Source organism: Mya arenaria, chromosome 12, assembly GCF_026914265.1.
Source record: "Mya arenaria isolate MELC-2E11 chromosome 12, ASM2691426v1".
In the NCBI taxonomy this organism is placed as follows: domain Eukaryota; kingdom Metazoa; phylum Mollusca; class Bivalvia; order Myida; family Myidae; genus Mya; species Mya arenaria.
In genome coordinates this window covers 19,167,648-19,192,302 of record NC_069133.1, presented here as the reverse complement: position 1 = coordinate 19,192,302, position 24,655 = coordinate 19,167,648, and the positions used below count along the sequence as shown (strand labels likewise).

Here is a 24,655-nt window from a genome sequence, read left to right as displayed (position 1 = left end):
ATGCTTGTTAAATATTGAATCTCAAACTAAATAGAAGTTGATTTTTTGAAACATTTAAAATTTTGGTTCCTCAATTGACTTTTGCCGACCCTTAAAATCTAAACATTTGCCTCTTTATAACAATAGCAAGTATTATTATTAGCAATCTTAAGTCAATTGCATGCGTTGCATGTTTGCTTTGAGCACCTGTTTTGGAATTTGTTTTGCAAGGCGGTGTCTGCTCAAATGATGTCATGCGTATTTTACTAATGACGTCATGTTGTGGTTCGACGTCAAGATGACGTTTCCCGCGTTTTTTAACGTTACAAAATGCGTTTAATGTGAACATTATAGGAATATATAAGGCTTGCTCCACAACAGCAAATATTATGTTGCTATGGATACAATATATTTAGAATGTATTGACTTAGGCGAATGTCCGCTTATTATCAAAATGAATAATTATATATGTGTCTCAACTTGACCGAAGTTTCAAAGCTCTACGTTGAAAAATAACAAAGTTATTTGTACAGTCAGGGAACTTTCCGAATATACCTCGTATATCTTGAGTCCCTTTGAATGGCCTTTTATCAAGTGGATGCTTATCACATGTCTTGACTATAACTATTTGTCTTCATATATACCTCATATTTCCGATAACACTAACTTCATAAACAGGATATGTCAGGGTCACCATTCCAGGTTAAGAGTTTGCAAATGTATTTCTTGTCCACCTTATGTCACTTACAACCTGATATTTAGGTATAATGTTATTTACTTCACACTCAAAATGTGTCCTGTCCAGTTTTAAGGTATACTGGTTTCAATGGATTGAATAATCATTTTTTTTACAAGCTGTTTATTTAGAAATACAATAGCTCTACAGGTGAGAAGGTTAATTCTCTGTCCTGCTGTGTATTTGCTTTTAACTACTTTTAAGTGGACTTTATAAAAACTTTTGTTGCAACAGTGTAACTCTCATTCATAATTGTTTTGAAGTCCTTATATTATTTTTCAAGTACATATTCATAGATAATTTACACACAAAGACGCCCACAAGTTGTTTTGAAGTTGTTTATTATTAATAAGTCAATATGATGAAAGCCATAATACGCTCTTAAATTCTTTAATGGTAACAGTGCATGCCTATTCTTAGTTAGTTTGTAATTGTTGTGTCGTCGGCAAAGCAGATATTATCATCCTCTGCTTCGTCGTTGTTGTAACCCTTTTGAATCTAAAACTACTTGATGTGAGAAACTGCAAATAGGTCATGGTCAGTAAGTGATTTTTAGCTTGACTATTCAAAGAATAGGTGGGGTATACTACTCGCCCGTCATCACTGTCGGCATCCGGTTAAAGTTTTAGGGCAAGTTGGGATTTTCACTTATAAGTCCAATACCCTTCATTCAATTGACCTAATACTTCACACAGGTGTTCCGGGCCATCACATGATGAGGTTAGATAACTACATAGTGTTCTTTACACAGATTATGGCCCCTGACTATGGAACTTAGGTTAAAGTTTACGTGCAGGTTGCAGGTTGGGATATTTATTATTAACTTTTAAACCCGTTCTTCAATTGACTTAATACTTCACACAGTTTTTCAGGACCATCACACATTGAGGGTTCATAACTCCATATTATCCTTAATACAAGTTGTGGCCCCTGATTGACTTAGGTTAGAGTTTTAGGGCAGGTTAAAGTTTTAAGGCAAGTTGGGATTTTCACTTAAAACTCCAATACCATTCATTCAATTGACTTGATACTTCACACAGTTGATCAGAGCCATCACATAATGAGATTAGATAACTCCATATTATCTTTGAAACAAATTATGGCCCCTGAATGACTATGGAACTTAGGTTAAAGTTTTTGGGCAGGTTGGGATATTTATTAATTACTTCTATACCCTTCATTCAATTGAAGTAATACTTCACACAATTGTTCAGGACCTTAACCCAATGAGGTTACATAACTCCTTATCCTTAATACAAGTTATGGCCCCTGATTGACTTAGGTTAAAGTTTTAGGCAAGTAAAAGTTAAGGGCAAGTTGGGATTTTAATAAAAATCTTCTATACCGTTCATTCAATGCACTTAAAATAATATTAGAATAAAATTCAAAATTATTTATGACCATCTAACAACAAGAACATAACACCATTTTGACTAATGCATCATTGTTTGGGCGACCTGGTGGGAGGGCAGCATCAAAGTCACCTTATGTATCAAATACTTTTAGCTAGGTTTGACCTAAAGAGACTTGGTAATATTACATCGTTATTGTATTCACTTCTAAGTCAAAGCGGCGTAGTCGAGCGCGCTGTCTTACGACGGCTCTTGTTAGCTTACCTTAGCCGTAGGCTGAGGGTGAGCTATAATGATTGATGATTGTCCGTGGTCTGGCATCCGTCCACACTTAGTTTGTTAACACTCTAGTGGTCACATTTTTGCCTCAATTGTCACGAAACTTGGTCAGGATGTTTGTCCCAGTAATCACTCGGACGAGTTCGAATATGGGTCATATGGCGTCAAAAACTAGGTCACAGAGCCCAAATAAGGAAAACATTGTTAACACTCTAGACGTAACATTTTCAGCCCAAATATCCTGGAAATTTGTCATAAAGGTTGTTTTGATGATTTCTAGCTCAATTTTAAATATGGGTCATCTGGGGTCAAAAACAAGGTCATAGAGCCCAAATATGGAAAAACCTGTTAACACTCTAGAAGTAACATTTTCAGCTCACATATCCTGGAAATTTGTCAGAAAGGTTGTTTAAATAATTAGCAAAATTACTGTAGTTACCAGAGATTGATTGCGTTTTAATGATAGAAATTACCTAAAATTGCTCTTGTCCTATCAATAAGTTTTTAAGCATTTGTCCAATCATCACAAAATTTGGTGAGAATGTGGATGGGCATAATACATCAGAGAAGCCAAATCCCTGTTATTGCCCTTTAATTATCAACAAGTCTATAGAACAAAGTTTTAATCAGGTAAGCGATAAAGGGCCAACTTGGCCCTCTTGTTTGGATTTATGATGAATAGGTCAAGGTCATGGTGATCTTTATGAGAGCAATTTTAGGCCCTCACGATTATCCTATTTATGGATTTCTAGATTTTACTATAAGATAAGTTTAATGAATAATACTTCGATGGTTAACATTATATGCTATCACCCTCTGTGACATTTGATATTTATTTTATGATTATAACCAAAACAACTTCAATTATCTACAAATCTACATGGAGTCAACAAGAACATAATGATCAACTAGATAATGAATGAATTATTTTTTTCCGGCTTTATTATTATGTCATATGATAAACTGTTTCCGGTTTATTGATTTTCTATCTTAAGCGTCTTCTTACAGGATTTTCTATTTATCAAATTTACTGGTACATTTATAAAGAAATTTAACACATACATATAATGAGAAACTTCATTTTAAAATTGATAAATCATTCAATAACAAATTTGTCGATCAGTTCTCAATCAGTTTTTATTTTCACATGTAAGTTTTAGGTCGAAAAATTCTGCAAAAAGTTGACTCGATCTAGTGGAGTTTCCAATTGTCTATTTTTAGACCCATGTGAGGGTAATATCATAATATCACCCGGTGAGAATTGTTATGTCAGGGTAACAGTACGGATTAGCTAATGTCGGTATGTGAGAATCAAACATGGGCATGTCATGTGAGGTATAATAATATATCATTAATTAGGTGATTTCATATTGGCCTAGTTATTTGTCCGACATTAGCTGCATAATAATAATAATAATAATAATAATAATAATAATAATAATAATAATAATAATAATAATAATAATAATAATAATAACTTTATATAAAGGAGGTAACATATTTAGACATTGGCATCATATTATGAAGAACATAACACACGTTTTATTTTCAATGCGGCCTTCTGAAAGAACATACACAGACACACACACACACGCACGCACGCACGCACGCACGCACGCACGCACACACACACACTAAATAAGATGTGATGCAAATAATACTAAAAACACAAATGAGAAAACACATTTTGAACAGTACCGCAAAAATACATATTGTTAAGAAGCATTATTACATAAAGTTCTTCATCATGGCCTATAACTAGAATTAATGATCGTTTTGACATGTAAAACACTTAGAATGGGATTTCAGAAAGGTACGTATTAAAATGTAATACGAAAACATAAAGAAACATGAATATAATACATTCATTTAACACATCAATGCTTAATAATACATCAATTTGTACCTACATGTTAACAAGAAAACTCATCAAAATTGTTTAATTGAGTCAGTAGGACAGTCACACATTTATTTAACAAATGACCGGTACTCAACATATACATACGTATAAACTATACCTGTGGTATGCATGGAATTATGCATACAATTTTTACAACGGATTTTGCGATTGATGATGTAAATAGAACTTCTTGCAGCGGGTTTTAAATGTCTTTTCCGTGTTAGACTTAGTATTTCTTCTGGTAAAAAAATCATTCATGGTGTCTGCTTTTCTAGACTTGACTTTGCTGATTTTGACATGCATCCTTATAGTGACATTGCACATACGTATGAATAAAGCACTCTTCATTGTAAGGAAGCATGTCTTTTCGACGACTTCCTGTTTGCTTTTAAAAACATCTCTGAAATTACCTGTCCATATTCAATAAAACTTTAAAGGAAGCTTTCTTGGGTGACCCTCCACAAAAATACAACAAGGGGTCACGATTGATCAACAACAACAACAACAACAACAACAACAACAACAATAACAACAACAATAACAAAAAGGCTCACTTCCTGTTTTGCTTTAAAAAAACATCTCCTCTGAAACTACCACTCCAAACTCAATGAAACTTTACAGGAAGCTTCCTTGGGTGACCCTCTACAAAAATACAACAAGGGGTCACGATAGTTTTGAACAACAGCAACAACAAAATGGCCAACTTCCTGTTTTGCTTGAAAAAACATCTCCTTTAAAACTACCAGTCCAAATACAATGAAACTTTACAAGAAGCTTCCTTGGGTAACTTTCTACAAAAATACAACAAGGGGTCGCGATTGATCAACAACAACAACAATCTGGCCAACTTCCTGTTTTGCTTTAAAAAAACATCTCGGAAACTACCAGGCCAAATTCAATGAAACTTTACAGGTATCTTCATTGCATGACCCTTTACAAAAATAAAACAAGGCATCGTCATCAGTAAAGATATGTTTTAATTGCAACATTTTTATGAATGCTTTATCACAGAGTTGTGGCCCTTTGCTTAGGTGCGCGTTTTAGGGTCATCACTGCTCTCTTGTGTTAATGTATATTTGGATGTCTATACTAAAGCATATTTTCTATATGATAACAATCATGTTTAATTTAGATCAACCCTCGTATATATTCATGTTCATACTCATAATTGTTAAAAAGACATACAAGTTAAATTGTAATGGCTTAAGGTAACTATTCGGTCATTTGATTTTAATTAAGTGTATTCTTATCAAATATCCTTGACAATAGACATGTAGTATAATGCTTAAATACTTTAAAGCAAAGCAAAATACTGAATTCTATAGAAATGGTTACTATGTCCGTACCTCTACAAAACCTACCGCACCTGTTTATGGGTAAAATATGTAGTTTTAGCGATTGGGGATGAAACAGTATTACATCTTAAAAACTAATAATTAAATAGACTTTAATCCCATAGCCTATCATCTTGTTTCTTATCCAGGTTTAATCACTCTCACTTGAATTTTTTTACAAGAACACCCCCTTGTATAATAGAAAGCTTTTTTTAAATAAAGTCATTGAAATCGTTCAGCAATCTTTTAAAGATGAAGACATTTAATTTTTAAAAAGCATGCATGTTGTGACAAATGTTCTCTGTAACACAATTCTGAGTATTGCAGTTATCTGTTCTTTCCTTCAGCAATATTTGGTGTTCCATTTGATCTTTGCGTTGTCGAATACAGACAGGCTGTCTTCGATTTTAGCAGAACAACAGCAGCAAAACTGGAGGAAATCCATTTTGTTGATATCAAAGCAAATGTCGTTAAAAGTATACAAGATGAATTTTGCAATCGACAGCAACCTGTTGATGAAAAAAGATTTCGACAATATAAGCTCAATAAGCACAGGTCGTTTGAATCCAGTTTTGAACGGAAGCCAAAACATAGTTCAGATAATGAAAACAGTGGTATGCATTTGAAATTCAAGAAAGAAAATCACACAACTGTCGCTTTGATAAATGAACCTTTCTATAAATTGGAAATACTGAAGGGAGATTTATCTGCTGTAGATACGGATGCAGTGGTTTTAACCATTGATGAAAACGGAAAACCTCGCAAATTAACCAAACATATTCAAGGCAAAGTAAATGCAAACACATCTTATTTTGAAGAAGTCCGCTTTAAACAACGACTTAACAACACAACTGGCAATGTGATTGCAACAGGCGGCTGTGGCTCAAAGTACAAGGTAATATTGCATGTGATACTACCTTGCAATCTGAAGTACAAAGAAAGTAAAGAAAAAGTAGATGATTTACAGACGGCATACACTCACATTTTCGATGAATTGTCTAAAGAATTGCAGCTGAGAAAGGTCACCACTGTGCTACTTGGAAAAGGTATGTCAACCTTCTGTTTATTTCTCTTCTGTGAGAATGTCCAGAACTCTTTTTGTTTGACACCAATAGTTTTGAATTGTATTGCATACCCGTGGCAATATATATATGAATATATTAAATCGTCTTTGTTAATAAAATTCAGAATCATATGACAGTGTGTGAACTGAATAAAATGTCTAGAGAGATAAATTATTATTGTGCATTTACATATATCTACATGTTACAGTTTGCAGTGTGAGGAAACATACTATTTATAATATCTAAGGGCACAATGTTTGCCCAAATAGGATGTGGTGATGATCAAATCACATACGACTAAAATTAAAGGGTTACATTTTACATTTACAAGGAAATAAGCTCTTGGATGTGTTTATCCCCTGCCACGGAGTAGGAAAGCGATTTAAGGAATGCACTTCGTCCGTACGTCAGTCTGTTTGTCTGTCTGTAACAGTTCGTGTCCGGGCTATAACTTGATGGATAACCATATAACTTAGTACATATGTTGTCCTTATTGAGACAATGTGCTGTAACATTGACCCGGCCTCATACCTAGGTCAAGGTCACAAGACACATCCAAAGGTCAGAGTACACAATTAAAAGGGTTTGTTAATTGAAAGTGTTAAACAAGTTGCACAGATTAATACTTTGCACACTATGCCGAGCATTATCATTATGTGCAATAAGTTTATTATTTAAAAAACAATGGACACAAATGTGATAATATATTGATAAAATGTGTTTTCTCTTTAAAAGCAGTGAAACAATGTTATGACGTCAACACAGTATATATGTATCAGTTAAGGCTTGCTATTTCATCGGTTTTATAAATCTAAGACTGATTTTCCTTATTTTATTTATCCATAATAATCTTGACATTGATCTTACCTACAATACACCCAATCTGAATAAATATCCGTTTAAAACATGTTTTCAATATCCAAGTATATTTCGGTTTCCGATCAAACAACTTGTATTTCCTATTTACCTCCATTCGACCAGTGGTTGTGTACAGTTTTGGTCAGATTCAACCACCAGTCAGGTTTCGAGAAAAACAAAATGTTCTTAAAAAACAACACACAATTTGCTTGAATCAAAAGAAAGTTGTTTGTTGTTTGGTCATGTTTCATAACATTTTTGTGCAAGTTCAAATTGAACGAGATAGACAGCTTAGGCTTCGAAAGTATTTTACAATTTGTAGCATTTTGACTATTTTTCCTATTCATTGCGATGTCCTCTGATGAATAAAATGTTTAAATTAATACATTACATGTGTAGCTTCATAACTATTCATAGTTATGAAGATGGAATTAATTGTTTAGCTTTCGACAAAGTAAATTTTACTTTTTGTTTACAGGTGTCAATGATGTTAAATTTTGTGCTAGCATACTGTGGAAAAGCTTTCATGCTTTTTGTAGAAAAGAATTGAAAGGTAAAGCAGTTCACGTTGTCGTTGTTTGCTATGACACAGAGGAGTTTGAAGCAACGAGGACTGCAATTCTTGAAGATGCTCTTCGTGAAACTTCTTCACACAGCCATGATGAAACAGATTTGAACAAGGATACCCCTTTCGCACAAAGTGCCCTGGTAAATATTTATGATAACAGCTAACATCCTGGTTAGCTGTTATGAACAATAATTTCAAGCTTAGAAAAATGATGTCGCGTTGAACTTTCAAGATAAAAATATGAGTCTACCTGCACTTATTATTTCGAGGACATTATTTACTCAAGGGATCATCTTGGGCAAAGGTTTATGCATTTTCAAATACATTATTTTTTCAAATGTAGCTTACTTACACTCATTTATCCTGTCAAACTATTCTGGTATTTGATGGAAGATTTTAGAAAAAACAAATGTAACGGTTCAAAGGAAATAAGGCGTTTGTGCTAAAAATAATATATTATCTTTTTCGTCCATCTCGCTAACAAGGTAAGATGCTAATTTATTGCAAGAAACATCTTATGTTACTCATTAAGTGACTGGAATTATTAAAATAACAGAAAAAGAGAAGCTAAGTTAATGCATATTTCAATTGATGTGCTGCACCCATATATCAATGTATATCTATACTTGTCTATGGCATCGTAATACAATTTCCGTCAAAGAAGCATAGTGCTGTCCTTTCAATGCTCATATTTGCTGAATCATCCCCACTATACTTTATGATATCTACATTGTATACAATTTTGTATATAATTCAATAAGCACGGCCTATCATTGCATTAATACACTACTTAAATAGTTACCCGTGTCCAACAAGCTATCATTCTTGGCCCTTTATAAACACGTCAGGCGATGGCTCCTGTTAAATTTGGAAAAAAACTCTGACCGCCATAGGCTTGTTTGTCAATCATGAGAAAATGCCGAACAAGAAGTTCTTGCAAGTAATTGTATTTATAGATGGAAAGATACATTTTTTTTCTCGTAAAATAGCTTGAAATCAGAGGTTTATTAATTGCACGGGCAAATTCATTCAGCATGTGCAATTCCAAAAACAGTAATGAGACGAAATTGTTGACAATGTCAAGCCTTGTATACTGGTAGTCTGATTGTTATCTGAAACGCCCTTGAATCTCTTGTTAAAGAACAGTACATCAATGACCAGGGAGATAGTGATTGAAAAAAGTAGTACAACGTAAAGTTATTTATACTTGTACATGTTAAATGTTATTACTACATTTGACACTTACAACGTCAATTTACTAAATCACTGTCTACATTGTTAGCCATATTCTGTAAGTCTTGTATAACTTTTTTTAATAATAATATAACACCAACAGGAAAATGAAGATGAGGATTGTGTCATATGTATGGATACAGTGAAAGACCCTTATCCCCTCAAGTGTGGACACATGTTCTGCAAAGAATGCATTTTGAAGCAGTTTGAGTTTAAAAAGGTCTGTCCAATGTGTGGACATGTCTGTGGCATTATAGAAGGTAATTGTTACCATTTGTATGTTATTATGTGTCAGTGATTCTTTAAACTGGATTATTTCTTTTATGTCTTAGATTTAGTTTCCATTTGATCTTTTAAAATTATTTGTTATCGATCTGTCAAATTCAATTGTGTATGGATATTTAGCTCAACTATTTGATAATAAGGAGGGTTTACAACTCGCCCCTACATTTGTGTCCTGTTCAAGTTAAAGGGCAGGTCGGCATGTTCACCTTTAGTTCCAATACATTTCATTCAATTTACTATAAATACATCACACAGTTTTTCAGGACCATGACACTATGAGTTCACATAGTTCTTTATTATCCTTAATACAAATTATGGCCAATCATTGACTTAAGAAATTTGGTTAAGGTCTGTGGGCTCATCGTGGTTTCTTAAAGTTTAAGGTCAAGTTGAGATTTTTAGCTCGACTATTCGAAAAATAAGGAGAGCTATACTACACACCCTGGCATCGGCGTTGGCGGCGGCGTCGGCGTTGGCGTCACACCTTGGTTAAGGTTTTGCATGTAAGCACTTTTAAATCATTGTCTCAGTAAATACATCAGTTATTGCATTGAAACTTTGGATATGTATTCCCAACTATCTTACATACTAAATTAATGAGGTTAGATAACAATTATTTGAATATAATACAAATAATTGCCCTTAATTATTCGACTTAGAAATTCTGGTTAAGGTTTTGCGTGTAAGCACACACAGGTTAATATCTCAGCAACTACTTGAGGTATTGCATTGAGACTTTATACAATGGTAGTCAACAATCCAACCTACTTAATTAACCAAGTTAGATAACTCTAGTTTGCATTTAATGCAAAATAATTGCCCTTAATTATTCGACTTAGAAATTCTGGTTAAGGTTTTGCGTGTAAGCACACATAGGTTAATATCTCAGCAACTACTTGAGGTATTGCATTGAGACTTTATACAATGGTAGTCAACAATTCAACCTACTTAATTAACCAAGTTAGATAACTCTAGTTTGCATTTAATGCAAAATAATTGCCCTTTATTATTCGACTTAGAAATTCTGGTTAAGGTTTTGCATGTAACCACATTTAAGTCAATATCTCAGCAAATATATCATGTATTGCATTGAAACATTAGATATGTATTCCCAGATAACAGTTTTTTTAATATAATGCAAATTATGGGCCTTTATTATTTGACTTAGACATTCTGGTTAAGGTTTTGCATGTAAGCACACATAGGGTAATATCTCAGCAATTACTTGATGGATTGCATTGAGACTTTATACAATGGTACTCAACCATCCAATCTACTTAAATAACCAAGTAAGATAACTCCAGTTTGCATTAAATTAAAAAAATGGCTCCTTTTTTATTCGACATAGAAATTCTGGTTAAGGTTTTGCATGTAACCACTTTTAAGTCAATACCTCACCGAATACATCATGTATTGCATTGAAACTCTACACACAGGCTCCCATCTATTTAACCTTATTTAATCAAGTAAGATAACTCTATCTTTTATAATATATAATTTTTGCCCCTTTATTATGCGACTTAGAAATTCTGGTTACGGTCTTGCATGTTAGAACACATAGGATAATATCTCGACAACTATTTCATGTATTGCATTGAGGCTTTATACAATGTTATTCAACCACCCAACTTAATTGAATTATCAAGTTAGATAACTTTGTTTTGCAAATAATGGCCCTTTATTATTAGACTTAGAAATTTTCGTTAAAATTTTGCACGTAACCACATTTATGTTAATATCTCAGCACATTATGTATTGCATTGAAATATAATCTATCAGTGATCCATGCATGTTTCGCCAAAACATTTCAATCCTTACATTGAAAAGCGGCGGAATAGTCGAGCGCGCTGTCTCTGTGACAGCTCTTGTTTCTTTTAAGCTCACCTTAGCACAAAGTGCTCAAGGTAAGCTATTTTGATCGGTCTATGTCCGGCGTCTGTCGTTCGTCTTGCGGCGTCAACAATTGGTTATAATCATCATCTCCTAAACCCCTTGGACAATTTTAATGAAACTTCATAGGAATTATCCTTGGTTGGTCCTTTTTCAACATTGTTCAAAGAAATGAATTCCATGCAGAACTCTGGTTGCCATGGCAACCTAATGGAAAAGTGTAAATAATTGGTCATATTCACCATCTTCTCATAAACCCCTTGGACAATTTTAATGAAAACTTCATAGTTTTTTCAAAAAAGGTTCAAAGAAATTAATTCGATGCTAAACTTTGGTTGCCATGGCAACCGAAGGGAAATGCATCATTAATTGGTTATAATCATCATCTTCTCCTAAACCCCTTGGACAATTTTAATGAAACTTCATAGGAATGATCCTTGGTTGGTGCTTTTTCAAAATTGTTCAAATAAAAGAATTCCATGCAAAACTCTCCCATGGCAACCTAATGGAAAAGTGTCAACAATTGGTTATACTCATCATCTTCTCCTAAACCCCTTGGATAATTTTAATGGAACATCATAGGAATGATCCTTGGTTGGTGCTTTTTCAAAATTTATTAAAGAAAAGAATTTCATGCAATACTCTGGTTGCCATGGCAACCTAATGGAGAAGTGTCAACAATTGGTTATAATCATCATTTTTTCCTATACCGCTTGGACAGTTTTGATGAAACTAAATAGGAGTGATCCTTTTGGTTCTTTTTCAAAATTGTTCAAAGAAATAAATTCCATGCAGAACTCTTATTGCCATAGCAATCTAAAGGAAAAATTACAAAACTGTTTTTGGCAAATACTATTAGGCCTAGTGCTTAAATCATTGGTGTATAACATTGTCTATTGGTTATCTACCATGTTTATTCAAATTATTCCACTGGAGAAAAACTGGCCTCACCGAGTGGGTTACAAGTTCATTATAAATACATTTTGTTAAAATTTGATAGTTATGTACAGTTTAGTCTTAAAACAAGGACAGTAAGTCTTGCTTTGTGGTCTCCCTTTTTGTTGGAGATTCCACTACTTTATAATTTTTGTAACAAGGGAATAGATTTTCAGTTTTATTAAGTCTTCAACATAGTCACTTCTAAGGTAATTATTGTTCTTTTTTCAGGTTCATATTTTAAAATAATTATAATACACTTTATTCTTTAGAAGAAATTTCATTTTTATTTAATGATAAATTTATTAACCAGACATTTCAATTTAACTTTATGTATATTATTGTTAACTTAAGGTATATTATTCCAAGCTACAACCTTACCTTCTGTGTTGATATTGAATAGGCCTTATATAGAAATTTTTGATTACATGTATTAATATTTGAAGGATGATGATGTTGTCCTTGATGTAAGAAGCAAGAATAGAATTTCAATGTGATCTGCTTTTTGGTTTTTAGAGGTTAAGGCAGTTAATTGATTTTATTGGGTGGTGCACTGTTTGTTGTTTGTGTATCTATACTAAAAGTTTTTTCAGTGTGCAAGCAATTAAGCATAGTTTTGTCAGTGTGCAGGCAATTGAATTAAGTTCTGTCAGTTGTTTGTGTATCTATACTAAAAGTTCTTTCAGTGTGCAAGCAATTAACATAGTTTTGTCAGTGTGAAGGCAATTGAACGAAGTCCTGTCAGTGTGCAGGAATTTGAACAAAGTCCTGTCAGTGTGCAGGCAACTGAAAAAAGTCCTGTCAATGTGTAGGTATCTGTACCAAGTGCTGTCAGTGTGCAGTCAATTATCAAGTCCTGTCAGTGTTCAGGCAACTGAACAAAGTCCTGTCAGTGTACAGGCAACTGAACAAAAATCTGTCAGTGTGCAGTCAATCAACAACTCCTGTCAGTGTGCAGGAAACTATGGCATGTCCTGTCAGTGTGCAGGCAACTGTGACAAGTCCTGTCAGTGATTATCCAGGCAACATGTTTGACCAGTATGTTTTTTCAATATTCTTTGAGAACAAATAATAAGCTATATTGATAACAAAGGTTAATCTCTTTTACTCAGGTGAGCAATTTAGGGCCGTCATGGCCCTCTCTTTATATTGCTTGTGACAGGCACATGTTTATATTTTAAACCAAAGTAAAACCTGGTTATAAGAAAGGTGTTGTTGGGGTGAGATAGCATGAGGCCGATGTAAACTCAGTTATGGATTATTAAATTTTTATGCTCCCAAAGGTGGGCATATTAAAATCGCACCGTCCGTCCGTCCGTCCGTCTGTCCGTCCGTCCGTCCGTCCGTCCGTCCGTCCGTCCATGTGTCTGATAACTCGTGTCCGGGCTGTAACTTTCCCTTGCATGGACAGATTTTAAAATAACTTGCCACATGTGTTCCACATACCAAGACAACGTGTAGTGTGCAAGACACTTGTCCGTACCTCTAAGGTTAAGGTCACACTTAGTGTTTAGTCACAATGGAGTGCGGCATTTAAGGACATAGAGAATAGTTCCACATACCTAGACGACGTGTTGCGTGCAAGACCCGTGTCCCTACCTCTATAAGGTCAAGGGCACACTTAGTGTTTATTCACAATGGAGTGCTGCATATAAGGACATAGAGTATAGGTTGTCGTGTCCGGACGGTAACTTCCCCTTATATGGACAGATTTTAAAATAACTTGCCACATGTGTTCCACATACCAAGACGACGTGTCGCGTGCAAGACCCGTGTCCCTACCTCTAAGGTCAAGGTACACAGTTATTTTTAATTCACAATGGGTTGCTGCATATATGGACATCGAGTATAGGTTGTCGTGTCCAGGCTGTAACTTTCCCTTGTATGGACATATTTTAAAATAACTTGCCACATGTGTTCCACATACCAAGACAACGTGTAGTGTGCAAGACAATTGTCCGTACCTCTAAGGTTAAGGTCACACTTAGTGTTTAGTCACAATGGAGTGCGGCATTTAAGGACATAGAGAATAGGATGTCGTGTCCAGGCTGTAACTTTCCCTTGTATAGACAGATTTCAAAATAACTTGCCACATGTGTTCCACATACCAAGACGAGATGTTGCGGGCAAGACCCGTGTCCCTACCTCTAAGGTCAAGTTCACAATTAGGTGTTTATTCACAATTTAGTGCTGCATATAAGGACATAGAGTATAGGTTGTCGTGTCCGAGCTGTAACTTTCCCTTGTTTGGACAGATTTTAAAATAACTTGCCACATGTGTTCCACATACCAAGACGAAGTGTTGCGTGCAAGACCCGTGTCCCTACCTCTTATGTCAAGTTCACACTTAAGAGTTTAATCACAATTTAGTGCTGCATATAAGGACATAGAGTATAGGTTGTCGTGTCCGGGCTGTAAGACCCATGTCCCTACCTCTAAAGTGAAAGATACTCTTGCTGTTTATTCACAATGGAATGCTGAATATAAGGACATACCAGTGTAGGTTGTCCAGTATGGGTGGTATTTTTTATGTTCAGAGGCAATTTAGAATAACTTGCCATATGTATTTGACACGTAAAGGCAAGATCAACTTTTCATGTACTGACCTTGTTCATACAGGGCTTTTTCTATAGTACCCACTGGTCCGACCATCGGACCCATTCCCAAAGCAAAATATAAGATATTTTTCCCAATCTTGAGAAAAAAATCCCAATCCAAAATAAAAAAAAGGTATATATTTTAGAAAGTCTTTACCTGTACTAGTTTATTTTCAACATCCTTATGAATTATGTGATGTAAAGGTTTTTTGATAATTGAAATCAGAAATCATTGTTCAATATTATCTGTCATGATTTATTGTAATAGATATTTACACCCAAGGATTGATATTTCTGCCATTTAGGTATTTTAAAGGGAAATAAACTAATATTAAATCATTTCCTAATTCGTAGGAGACTAGACAACTTTTTCTTTTACCGTAAAATTTCCCAATTTCGGCATTTTCACTAAACAAAATTTCCCATCCGTCACATACTGTGACAGCTCTTGTTCTACTTAGAATTTACGTTGAAGTTTGCATACCATCTCAAATATTTTCAAAGTCCATTGACATATGGCTTTGAAACTTCGCACGCTTGTTCACCATCATGCCTCCAACCTGTACACAGGAGGAGGTAACTCTATCAAGCATTTTGACAGGTTTATTCCCCTTTTTCGACTTAGAATTTACGTTAAAGTTTGTGTACCACCTCAAATATTTTCAAAGTCCATTGACATCTGGCTTTGAAACTTTGCACGCTTGTTCACCATCATGCCCCCAGCCTGTTCACAGGAGGAGGCAACTCTATCAAGCATTTTGCAAAATTATGCCCCTTTTTCGACTTAGAATTTACGTTAAAGTTTGCGTACCACCTCAAATATTTTCCATTCAATTGATATAAATATCTGAGCACATCATGTATTGCATTGAAATATAATCTAACAATGATCTATGCATGTTTCGCCAAAACTTTTCAATCCATACACCGAAAAGCGGCGGAATAGTCGAGCGCGCTGTCTCTGTGTCTAATCTTGTCCATATACTACATAGCGGACAACATACAGCATGCTCTCATATGAATAGTTCAGACAACATTGGTATTCATAGCATTTCTTTTAATATGACATTTAAGATAATATATAGAATTTTTCATATGATGGTATTTCAAGCTTATTCAAATAATCTGTCAGTGGGCCATGCAACATTCACGCTCTCATCTAACGTAACACTGGGGTGTGTGTGTGGGGGGGGGTGAGGGTTGCAAATGCCCAATAAGGGAACGTGTACAGTTGCTGTGTTGTCCGTCCGTCCATCACAACCATGTTCGGAAAAAAACCTTCAAAATACTGATGGGATTGAAATAAAACTTTCATATACAGATAGATTGCACTGAGAAGAAGTGCAGTGCACAAGAAACCATAACATGAATGGTAATTACCCCAGCCATATCTTGGAATATACTTAAGGGATTGAAATAACACTTGAAATATAGATACATGGCCATAAGAGAAATTGCCTTACGCAAGAACAATAATCATGCCCTGCGTGTTTTTATTACCCCCTTACACCTCTCTTATCTGATAGTTTTTGAAAACGGGAGTTTGTCTGGAAAATAACTTGGAAACTACTCTAGGGATTGAAATAAAACACCAAGTGTAGATAAATGGCAATGAATTGAGGTGAAGTGCAGAACCATAATCCTACCCGGAATATGTATTAAGTTATCTTACCTTAAAAACCTGCCCTTTACCCGATAATTTTCGATAATGAGTGCTTGTCTGAATGAGCTAAAGGGACTTTAATGACACTTGGAATGTAGATAGATAGAAATAAAAAAAATGCTGTACACAAGACTCATAATCCTATCCTTCATATATGGGTGCTTGTCCAAGCCATATCTTAGAATGTTCTTGAGAGATTCATATTGCATAAAAAACAGATGGCAATGACAGGGAAGAATCGAAGAATTTTAACTATACCCTGCAAATTTATTTAGTTATATCCAATAAACATTTTTTCCACAACAGGATTTCTTGGAATCTTCTTAAGGAATTTGAAAAACATTGTATACAGATAGATGGCAATGACGTTATAAAACGATTTGAGATCCTTATTCAGGCTATCATCCAACATTCTTCTACTACTGATGACCGTATCTTTGCATGTTATGATTTTTTTAAACTGTGTATTCTACTGCTATAACCGATAAGCTTCCTTCAGCTCATTGCAATACAATTTCTGCCTTTTCATAGAATATGGGCGTATGGGAATTGCTTTCAACGATATTCTTGTTGTATGGAGATAATTAGCTAGAAAAACATAAATTCTCAGCGGAGGTTTTCGAACCTATTGAAGCTGGAAGCATATATGTTGGACTTACGTATTTCTGTATATATTTTGCAAATCAGTCAATTATACATGTACCTTATGTATAAATATAGGCAACCAACCTACCGGTAAAATGATTGTGTCCAAAGAAAGTCGTAATTGCCATGGTTATTGGAATTGTGGAAGCATTTTGATGAGATACGAATTCCCAGATGGGAAACAACAGGTATGTGTCGGTTTGCAGAACGAATATTTATGATAAATAACATAATTTATATTCACTACAAATTGATGTATGCTTAAATGTGATAACAACTGCCATCAATCAATTACCTTCTCTACTTAACAAAATAATATACAGTATCCAATGTGTATTAAATGCAGACAGACTTAAACTTATTTAAGCCATTATGAAACCATTTCTATACCATACATTTTGTAAAGCTCATGTTGGGCCTTTTGCATGCCAGGAAGGCGCAACATTATGGCACAATGACACCCCGTACTCTAAAGCCATGGAGAACAATACATAAGAAACATATTGATCGCATGGATATTTGATATATTTATATGCATTCTATTACAGATAAATAATATTTCCACATATGAAACAAAAGAAACCTACTTTGCTTGTCCCTGTATATTTTATTGTTTTATTAATATTCATCAAGATGTGATTTCTAATTGAATTGATTTGAGATAAAAACTAAACAATATAAACTATTGATTGTTTGCACACAAGTTTTCTTTATTATTATTTTGATGCTATTTTGCTTAATAAAATTGTATGGTATTTGATAAAAATCTTCAAAGTATGTTCCCTTAAACTAACTTGATTGTTAACAATTGTTTAGATAATAACTCTGATGACTTACGTTTGTGCTAATTATCACTCCTGATGCAAAAATATGTATATATTGAAAATATTAAATTGAAATTATTTTTCTTATTTTTTTTTAATTAAATTTTTAATTCTATTTTAACTAAATTTAATTTAATTTAATTTATTTTAATTTATTTTAATTTTGATTTAATTTTATTTTTAATTTTAATTGTAATTTAATGTTAATTCAATTTAATTAAATATAATGAAAAGTTTGAAAAGTAGTTATATTGTTTTGAAACTTTACTTGGTATTAGTTGGTTAAACCAATCCTGATGGTGATTTCTAGAAATGAAATATTTGACAGAGGATAGTGTCAGATCCTGAGTGTGTCGTTTCTACTCAAATATTAATTGTGCTCTAAAAATACATAAATGTCAATTAAGCGCTAGTTTACCATACTTTTTTCATTAACATGAGTTTGTTGAAATAATGCTAAATACATTATGGCTTAAAATTATGTGGAGTGTATGCGTTAAGAAAGCCTTGTACTCCGTTTACATGCAATTATTATTAAACTGCACATACAACTATGCACATGATATGCATTACTTAGGGTATCGTTAATTTATGCTGCGCATAACAAACTCGTTACAGGAAGGTCACCCAAATCCTGGAAGCTCTTATAGGGGGATAAGGCGAACTGGGTATTTGCCTGACAATGCTGCCGGGAAGACCATATGTCGAATGATGAAAATTGCTTTTAAAAGAAAGCTGGTCTTCACCATTGGGAATTCCCGGACCACGCGTCGAGATGGAGTGATAACTTGGAATGATATACATCACAAGACAGACCCGAAGCCTTATACACAGTAAATCTATAATGCTTTAATGTTATGGGCAATTTCATTGTCTACTCCCATAGTCAGTTTGGACCCATTGAAAACCCTTTGGTTCCTGTACATGTCCAAATGATTGTTATATACTATTGTTGATTGAAAATAGAAATAGTGTTATGAATGCAATCGATATTCGATAATTTAAAACATGCAATACGGTCTTGTAGCATTTTGACTAAATTGTAATTTATATATGGTGAGCCATGTTGTGTTTAGAACTGTATTAAATGGTAAAACACAAAAACTTATTATGTATTTCGCAGATCTGGCTATCCTGATGACACGTATCTGGACCGGGTAAAAGAAGAATTGGAAATAAATGGCGTTACTGAAAAGGACATTGATTCTGTATCAAGACTTGAGGGAGTAGTGTATACCAACTGAGACGATTGACTACATAAGTGTCTAAACATAATATCTAGACACTTTCTGTTTTATTCTAAAAAGCAATTTTCTACATTTTTGTAGCAATTAAGCGTTGATAAGAGAATGGATATATACTATTTTAATACAATAGTATTTTAAAGGGATAAATATAAAAAAAAATCACTGAAAAGCTGTCAATTCTCTCGAAAATGAAAATCACATATTTCAACAACATTTTGTTTTACTATTTTGGCAAAATAAATTCAACCTGCACAAGCCTTAAAACCTTAAATTTAAAAATCCTGATCAAGGCCAAACGAACATTGTTAGTAAAGAAAGTTTATAGCTTTCATACTTCATTGTGCCGTATTGCAACATATATCTGAACACACAATAAACGTTTTAAAGAGGAATTGAACTACGTTTTTGCAAGTGAGATGCACATAATATATGCCAGATTTTGATAGGCGGCCATTAAAATTCACGCACATATATAAAACGGAGTAATGTAATTTAATGGCAAAGCTTATGGACATGCAGTCAATCTAAAATGCACTTAGAACAATGTTTAAATGGAACAACAACAGTACCACACGTGGGTTTTGGCGCTTATCAGATTTTCTCCGGTGATCAAGAAGCATAACTGAACACTATTTTAAGCCAGAGTAATGAGGATTGCTACTAATAATGGCATTGATTAGATTCAACGGAATATCTATTGACGGATTTCGAATTATTCCTTCAACGTTTTTTTTGTGTTGAATGTGCCTTGTGTGTTGTTTTGAGAATATGGTTTAATGAAGACTCATATGAGTGTTTTTTTTCTGCTTTTTGATCAATTGTGTACTTTTTAAGAAAAAAAGCATTCTATAATCAAATATTTGAAGGTGTAGTTCGAAAATTCGTCAAGTGTATATAGTATAATTGTAATACATGTAGTTTATGCAGGATTAAAACTAACACCTCTTGTACAAACAAATTGTTTTAAAGTCAGATTATCACATACTCATTATGTTATCCGTTTACGATGCTTAATTGTAATTTGAAAAGTTTTTTTTCAAACTTAGTTAACTTTAGCTTTGCACTGTGCTCTGTGTCAATTGTCTCATGCAATTCATTATTACATTTAACATCACCTAAACCAGGTGTATTATCATTTTTTAGCTCGTCTGATTTTTGGAAAAAAAAAATGACGAGCTATTGTTATCACTTGATTGTCGTCGTCGGCGTTTGTTTTGCGTTTAGGTCACTACATGGAAACTATCAAATTTTGAAACTTGGGGAATTGTTCATCTAATAAACTTCTTCCCATTGTAACCTATAGATACTGATTTCACCTGTTTTTTGTGTTGAAAACGTGAATTTTGATAGATTTTGGTTGATTTTGAGAATAAGACATATCTTCTTCATTTTTTGTTGGCTTGATGTTTTTTTCACAGACAATAAATGGCCAATGCACTTAAATATTTCAAATGGGTTGTTGAGTCACACAATTGGAAGGGTAGGGGAGGTGGGGGATATTTTAGTAATTTTGGACTTTGTAATTTTTAGCTAGTCTGATAAATTAAGTTTTGTGCGTGGGTCACTTACATTCAAACTATCAAAGCTATTACATTAAAACTTTGAAATATCTGGTCACTATCAAATGTATGTAAACGGATAAAATCAGACGAGCGTTCAGCACCTGCAGGCGGTGTTCTTGTATGTATTTTACCTTCATGCTTTCCGATATTTCAATAGTTTGTAAATAATTAGGATAATAAAATTCACAATATTCTGTTCATTCTATAAATAATTGTGTTGACACACAACTTCTGTATTTAATGTTTGCTATTTTATTCAGGATGGATTTTTTTTATCTTACACTTTAAATTTATATAGCTATGACTATGTATGTTTGTAAACAGTGTTATTGTGTGTGTTTTTTTTTATCTTCAACCAAAGTGTATGTTATTGAAACATTATTATGTTTAAACTACAATATTGCTTATACATGTTCACAGATTATGGTGAGGTTATGTGCTTTTCGAAGTGTTTTATGAATCATGTTTGATTTGAACATGCGCATTTCGTTCTTTAAAGGCCATATTATTCCGAATATATTGTTGCGCTTTCATTTTTAGTCCGACAAAGAAGCACCTGATATGGTTTCTTTCTTTGGTTTCCGAAATGTCTGATGTGGGTTTGTGGATTTTTTAGTTAATTTGTAAGATTGGACGTTGCATCTTTATATATGTATCAAGCTCATGTTTCAGTCATATATATTTAATGTCAGTCTCTGTTATTTTTTGATAAACTAGCCGCACTAAACGGTCAGCACACTCGCTTCTCACCATGGCGTCCCGGTTTGGATACCCGGCCCGGACTATGTGTTTTTGGTTTGTAGTCACCAAGCCGAACAAGTGGGTTTTCTCAGTGTAGTCTGATTCCCCCACCATAATAACAAGACCACAATCTGGGTCAACGTAATCTACTTAACAAAAGTTAATCTTACTTCTTACAATACTTTTTAAATACGTAAAGTAACCGCCATGAAACAAAACATGCTTAACAATAAGTATAAACATGAGAAATAGTAATTTTATTTTGGGGGTAGAAACATATTACATGATTGCATGTTGTATTTTAATAAATATTCATCATGTCTGTGTTTTCCTTATAATATATGTGTTTAAATGTTTTATTAATATTAATGTTATGATAATTTGAAAACCATTTGAACAAATAGACGACAATATCACATCTATTTGTCGAATAAATGGTATAGGTGACCTGTGATGCTTGTAGGTGTTTGTGCTTGTTGTTGTTTATGTTTTTGTTGTTGTTGAAGTTGATTCAAACACGTCGTGTGATTTATTCAAAAGAATTTGATTTATTGAACATTACAATACATTGTAAACGTTAAAACTACAACAATGATGATTTTTACAATGATAAGTTTATTCTATAATATTATTTTCACATGTTAACTTATGATAAGTCATAAATAAATTTGTGTCACTGTTTAAGAAATATGTTGTATAGAGTTTAAAATGATTTCATTATTTTAAATAACATTGCTTAACATTAGTCACAAGTGTTGTAAAGTTGTGGAAGATATACACTCTTGCCTGCCCTAATATATAGGTAAAATGATATAGAAAAATCACTAACAGCGTCATTTGATACTGTTAAGAGTCTGGCGGAAGTTTACATATAAAAGCAGCATTGCGAAATTTCAAGATTTGATCATGGATGCGAGGTTCAAATATTTGGAGATTACATTTCAGTTGACATGTATATGATCATCTTAATATTACCAGGAGACGTCAGATTTAACATTTGACGTCAGTCGTTTGCGCAACGTGCGTATAATTTAAGCAGTGTTTGTTCAATGACGATGCATTCGAGGGATGGAACGCGGAAAGGTTCTTTCTGCTCTTTTATTTGATGTCATTTAGAACCATTTTATTGCGTTCACCCCTCGCATGATTGCAAGCATGTGACTTCCTGTCTTACCCCTAAATACAATCAATCCCTTTGAAATTGGACGTAGATTAACTGGCAAAAAAATCTCATTTAACAATGGTATAAAACCAAAAATCGAACTTCAAAATATACACATTTTTCAATTATATACTCTGTCGCAAGGCTTTTGTGCCGAATATATAATACAATAGGGCTTAGAAGGCGTTTTGATCCGAGATCATAAATTATATTCCGTTGGATCTGCTGGTAAAATTTTACCAAAATCCAGAGTCGGAAACGAACTTTCGATAAAAAAACGCTGGACTAATAACCCTTTATAATATATATACATGACTGGTTTTAATTATGTTCTAGATACGTTATTATATTAATAAATTACTTTTTAATGAATCAATTTTGTTTTTTGACGTCATCACAACTTAATAGTATTTGCTCTGCCTTGACATAAGCAGAGTGGAATACGGCCGAACTGCAGTAGGTTTCATACGGACGAACGTATTGCGTTTCGAATTGTGTTGCGTTTGTATTAAATCATTTTATTCAACGAGTTCAGGAAATATGTTGCAAACTTTATTATATGATGACAAGTGTCACATTTTTTTCGGCCTAAAATATCAAAGAAGACCTAACTGTTTCACCTGCGGTGCTGATGAGACGAACACCACAAAACAATGTAATTTCCCGCGCTACATGCTGTGCAGAAATGTAGTTTCAAGAAAAAATAGAAACATATGATATATCCGCCTTTAAATTCGGTTGGAAGTAAATAAAATGCTGAGATGATATACACAACAGGAACAGTTAAATGAAAATGTGATTTGCCTACTAATTATGTCTCCCCGTCAACTGATCTAATACATTTTGTTATTTGCATGACATTACACAATTATTGTAAATATATGTGGTTTATGTGTCGTATGTAACCCCAAAAGGTAATTGAGCTACTCGCATGAAAGGTCTATAATAATGTTTATCAGTATGCGAAGCTGTGTTCCACAGATAAATTGGTCTTAATATGAATATAAAATATAGTAGTGCATTTTGTGTATATATCCGGAGTTATTAGATGTTGCGCACCTGGTGATAAGTTTGCACTGAACTCTTGTTACTTCAGAGTTGTTGGCGTTAAATGATCCCTATTAGTTTCAAGATCAGTATGTTACAGGCTAAGACCGAAATGACCTTCATGTGAAAAAACGATTCGTTGGTAGTTTCTGATCAATAACTAATGAACGCTTTGACTTTGGAACTTCATGTTAGGTATGCCAGTTGGTCACGACTTTGGTCACTATTTATTTTCAGATCAGTATGTCAAAAGTAAAGGTTGCGGTGACCTTCGGGGGAAAAACGATTCGTTTAAACGATTTCTGCTCCAAAAAGGAAAGATACTACCAGTCCTGGAACTTTATACCTGGGTTAAAAGTCGGTTATGACTGATATTATCCATATTTATTTTGACAACATTAAGTCAACGGTCAAGGAAGCAGAAAAAATTCAGGAGAAAAACGGTTATATATGCACAGAATTTTGCCATAAGTGTATTTAACGAGTGGTCAGATCATGCCCCGATTTATTTTAGCATACCTATTGGTCATGATCTATTATATAGTTCTCACGAATATGTCAAATCTAGTATTCGATGGAATGATCCACTTTTTGACACTTCGACGCGATATTGTTGCAAAATTGTCCGTTTTCAACTCTATTGTGAATGATGTTACGTTTGATAGTCGTGTTGCAGTAAATGATTGTATAAAAACATTTACAGATGTCATTAATTCTGTAGCAGAGCCTTTGTTTTCAAAAACTACCATGGTA

At 33.8% G+C, this 24,655-nt stretch overlaps 1 protein-coding gene across 4 annotated transcripts in view; it reads left to right on the top strand.

Annotated features, from left to right (window-relative positions):
• Nucleotides 1-23,227, top strand: part of LOC128211429 (uncharacterized) — a 66,275-nt gene extending 43,048 nt beyond the window's left edge. For all 4 annotated transcript variants that reach the window (XM_052916209.1, XM_052916210.1, XM_052916208.1 and 1 more), the window contains 6 exons: nt 5,928-6,626; nt 7,981-8,210; nt 9,407-9,563; nt 17,395-17,507; nt 18,762-18,976; nt 19,267-23,227. In XM_052916209.1, the coding sequence (XP_052772169.1) occupies nt 5,928-6,626; nt 7,981-8,210; nt 9,407-9,563; nt 17,395-17,507; nt 18,762-18,976; nt 19,267-19,387 (1,535 nt within the window). In that variant the 3' untranslated portion in view covers nt 19,388-23,227. The remainder of the gene's footprint in view (nt 1-5,927; nt 6,627-7,980; nt 8,211-9,406; nt 9,564-17,394; nt 17,508-18,761; nt 18,977-19,266) is intronic.
• Nucleotides 23,228-24,655: the final 1,428 nt, after the last annotated feature.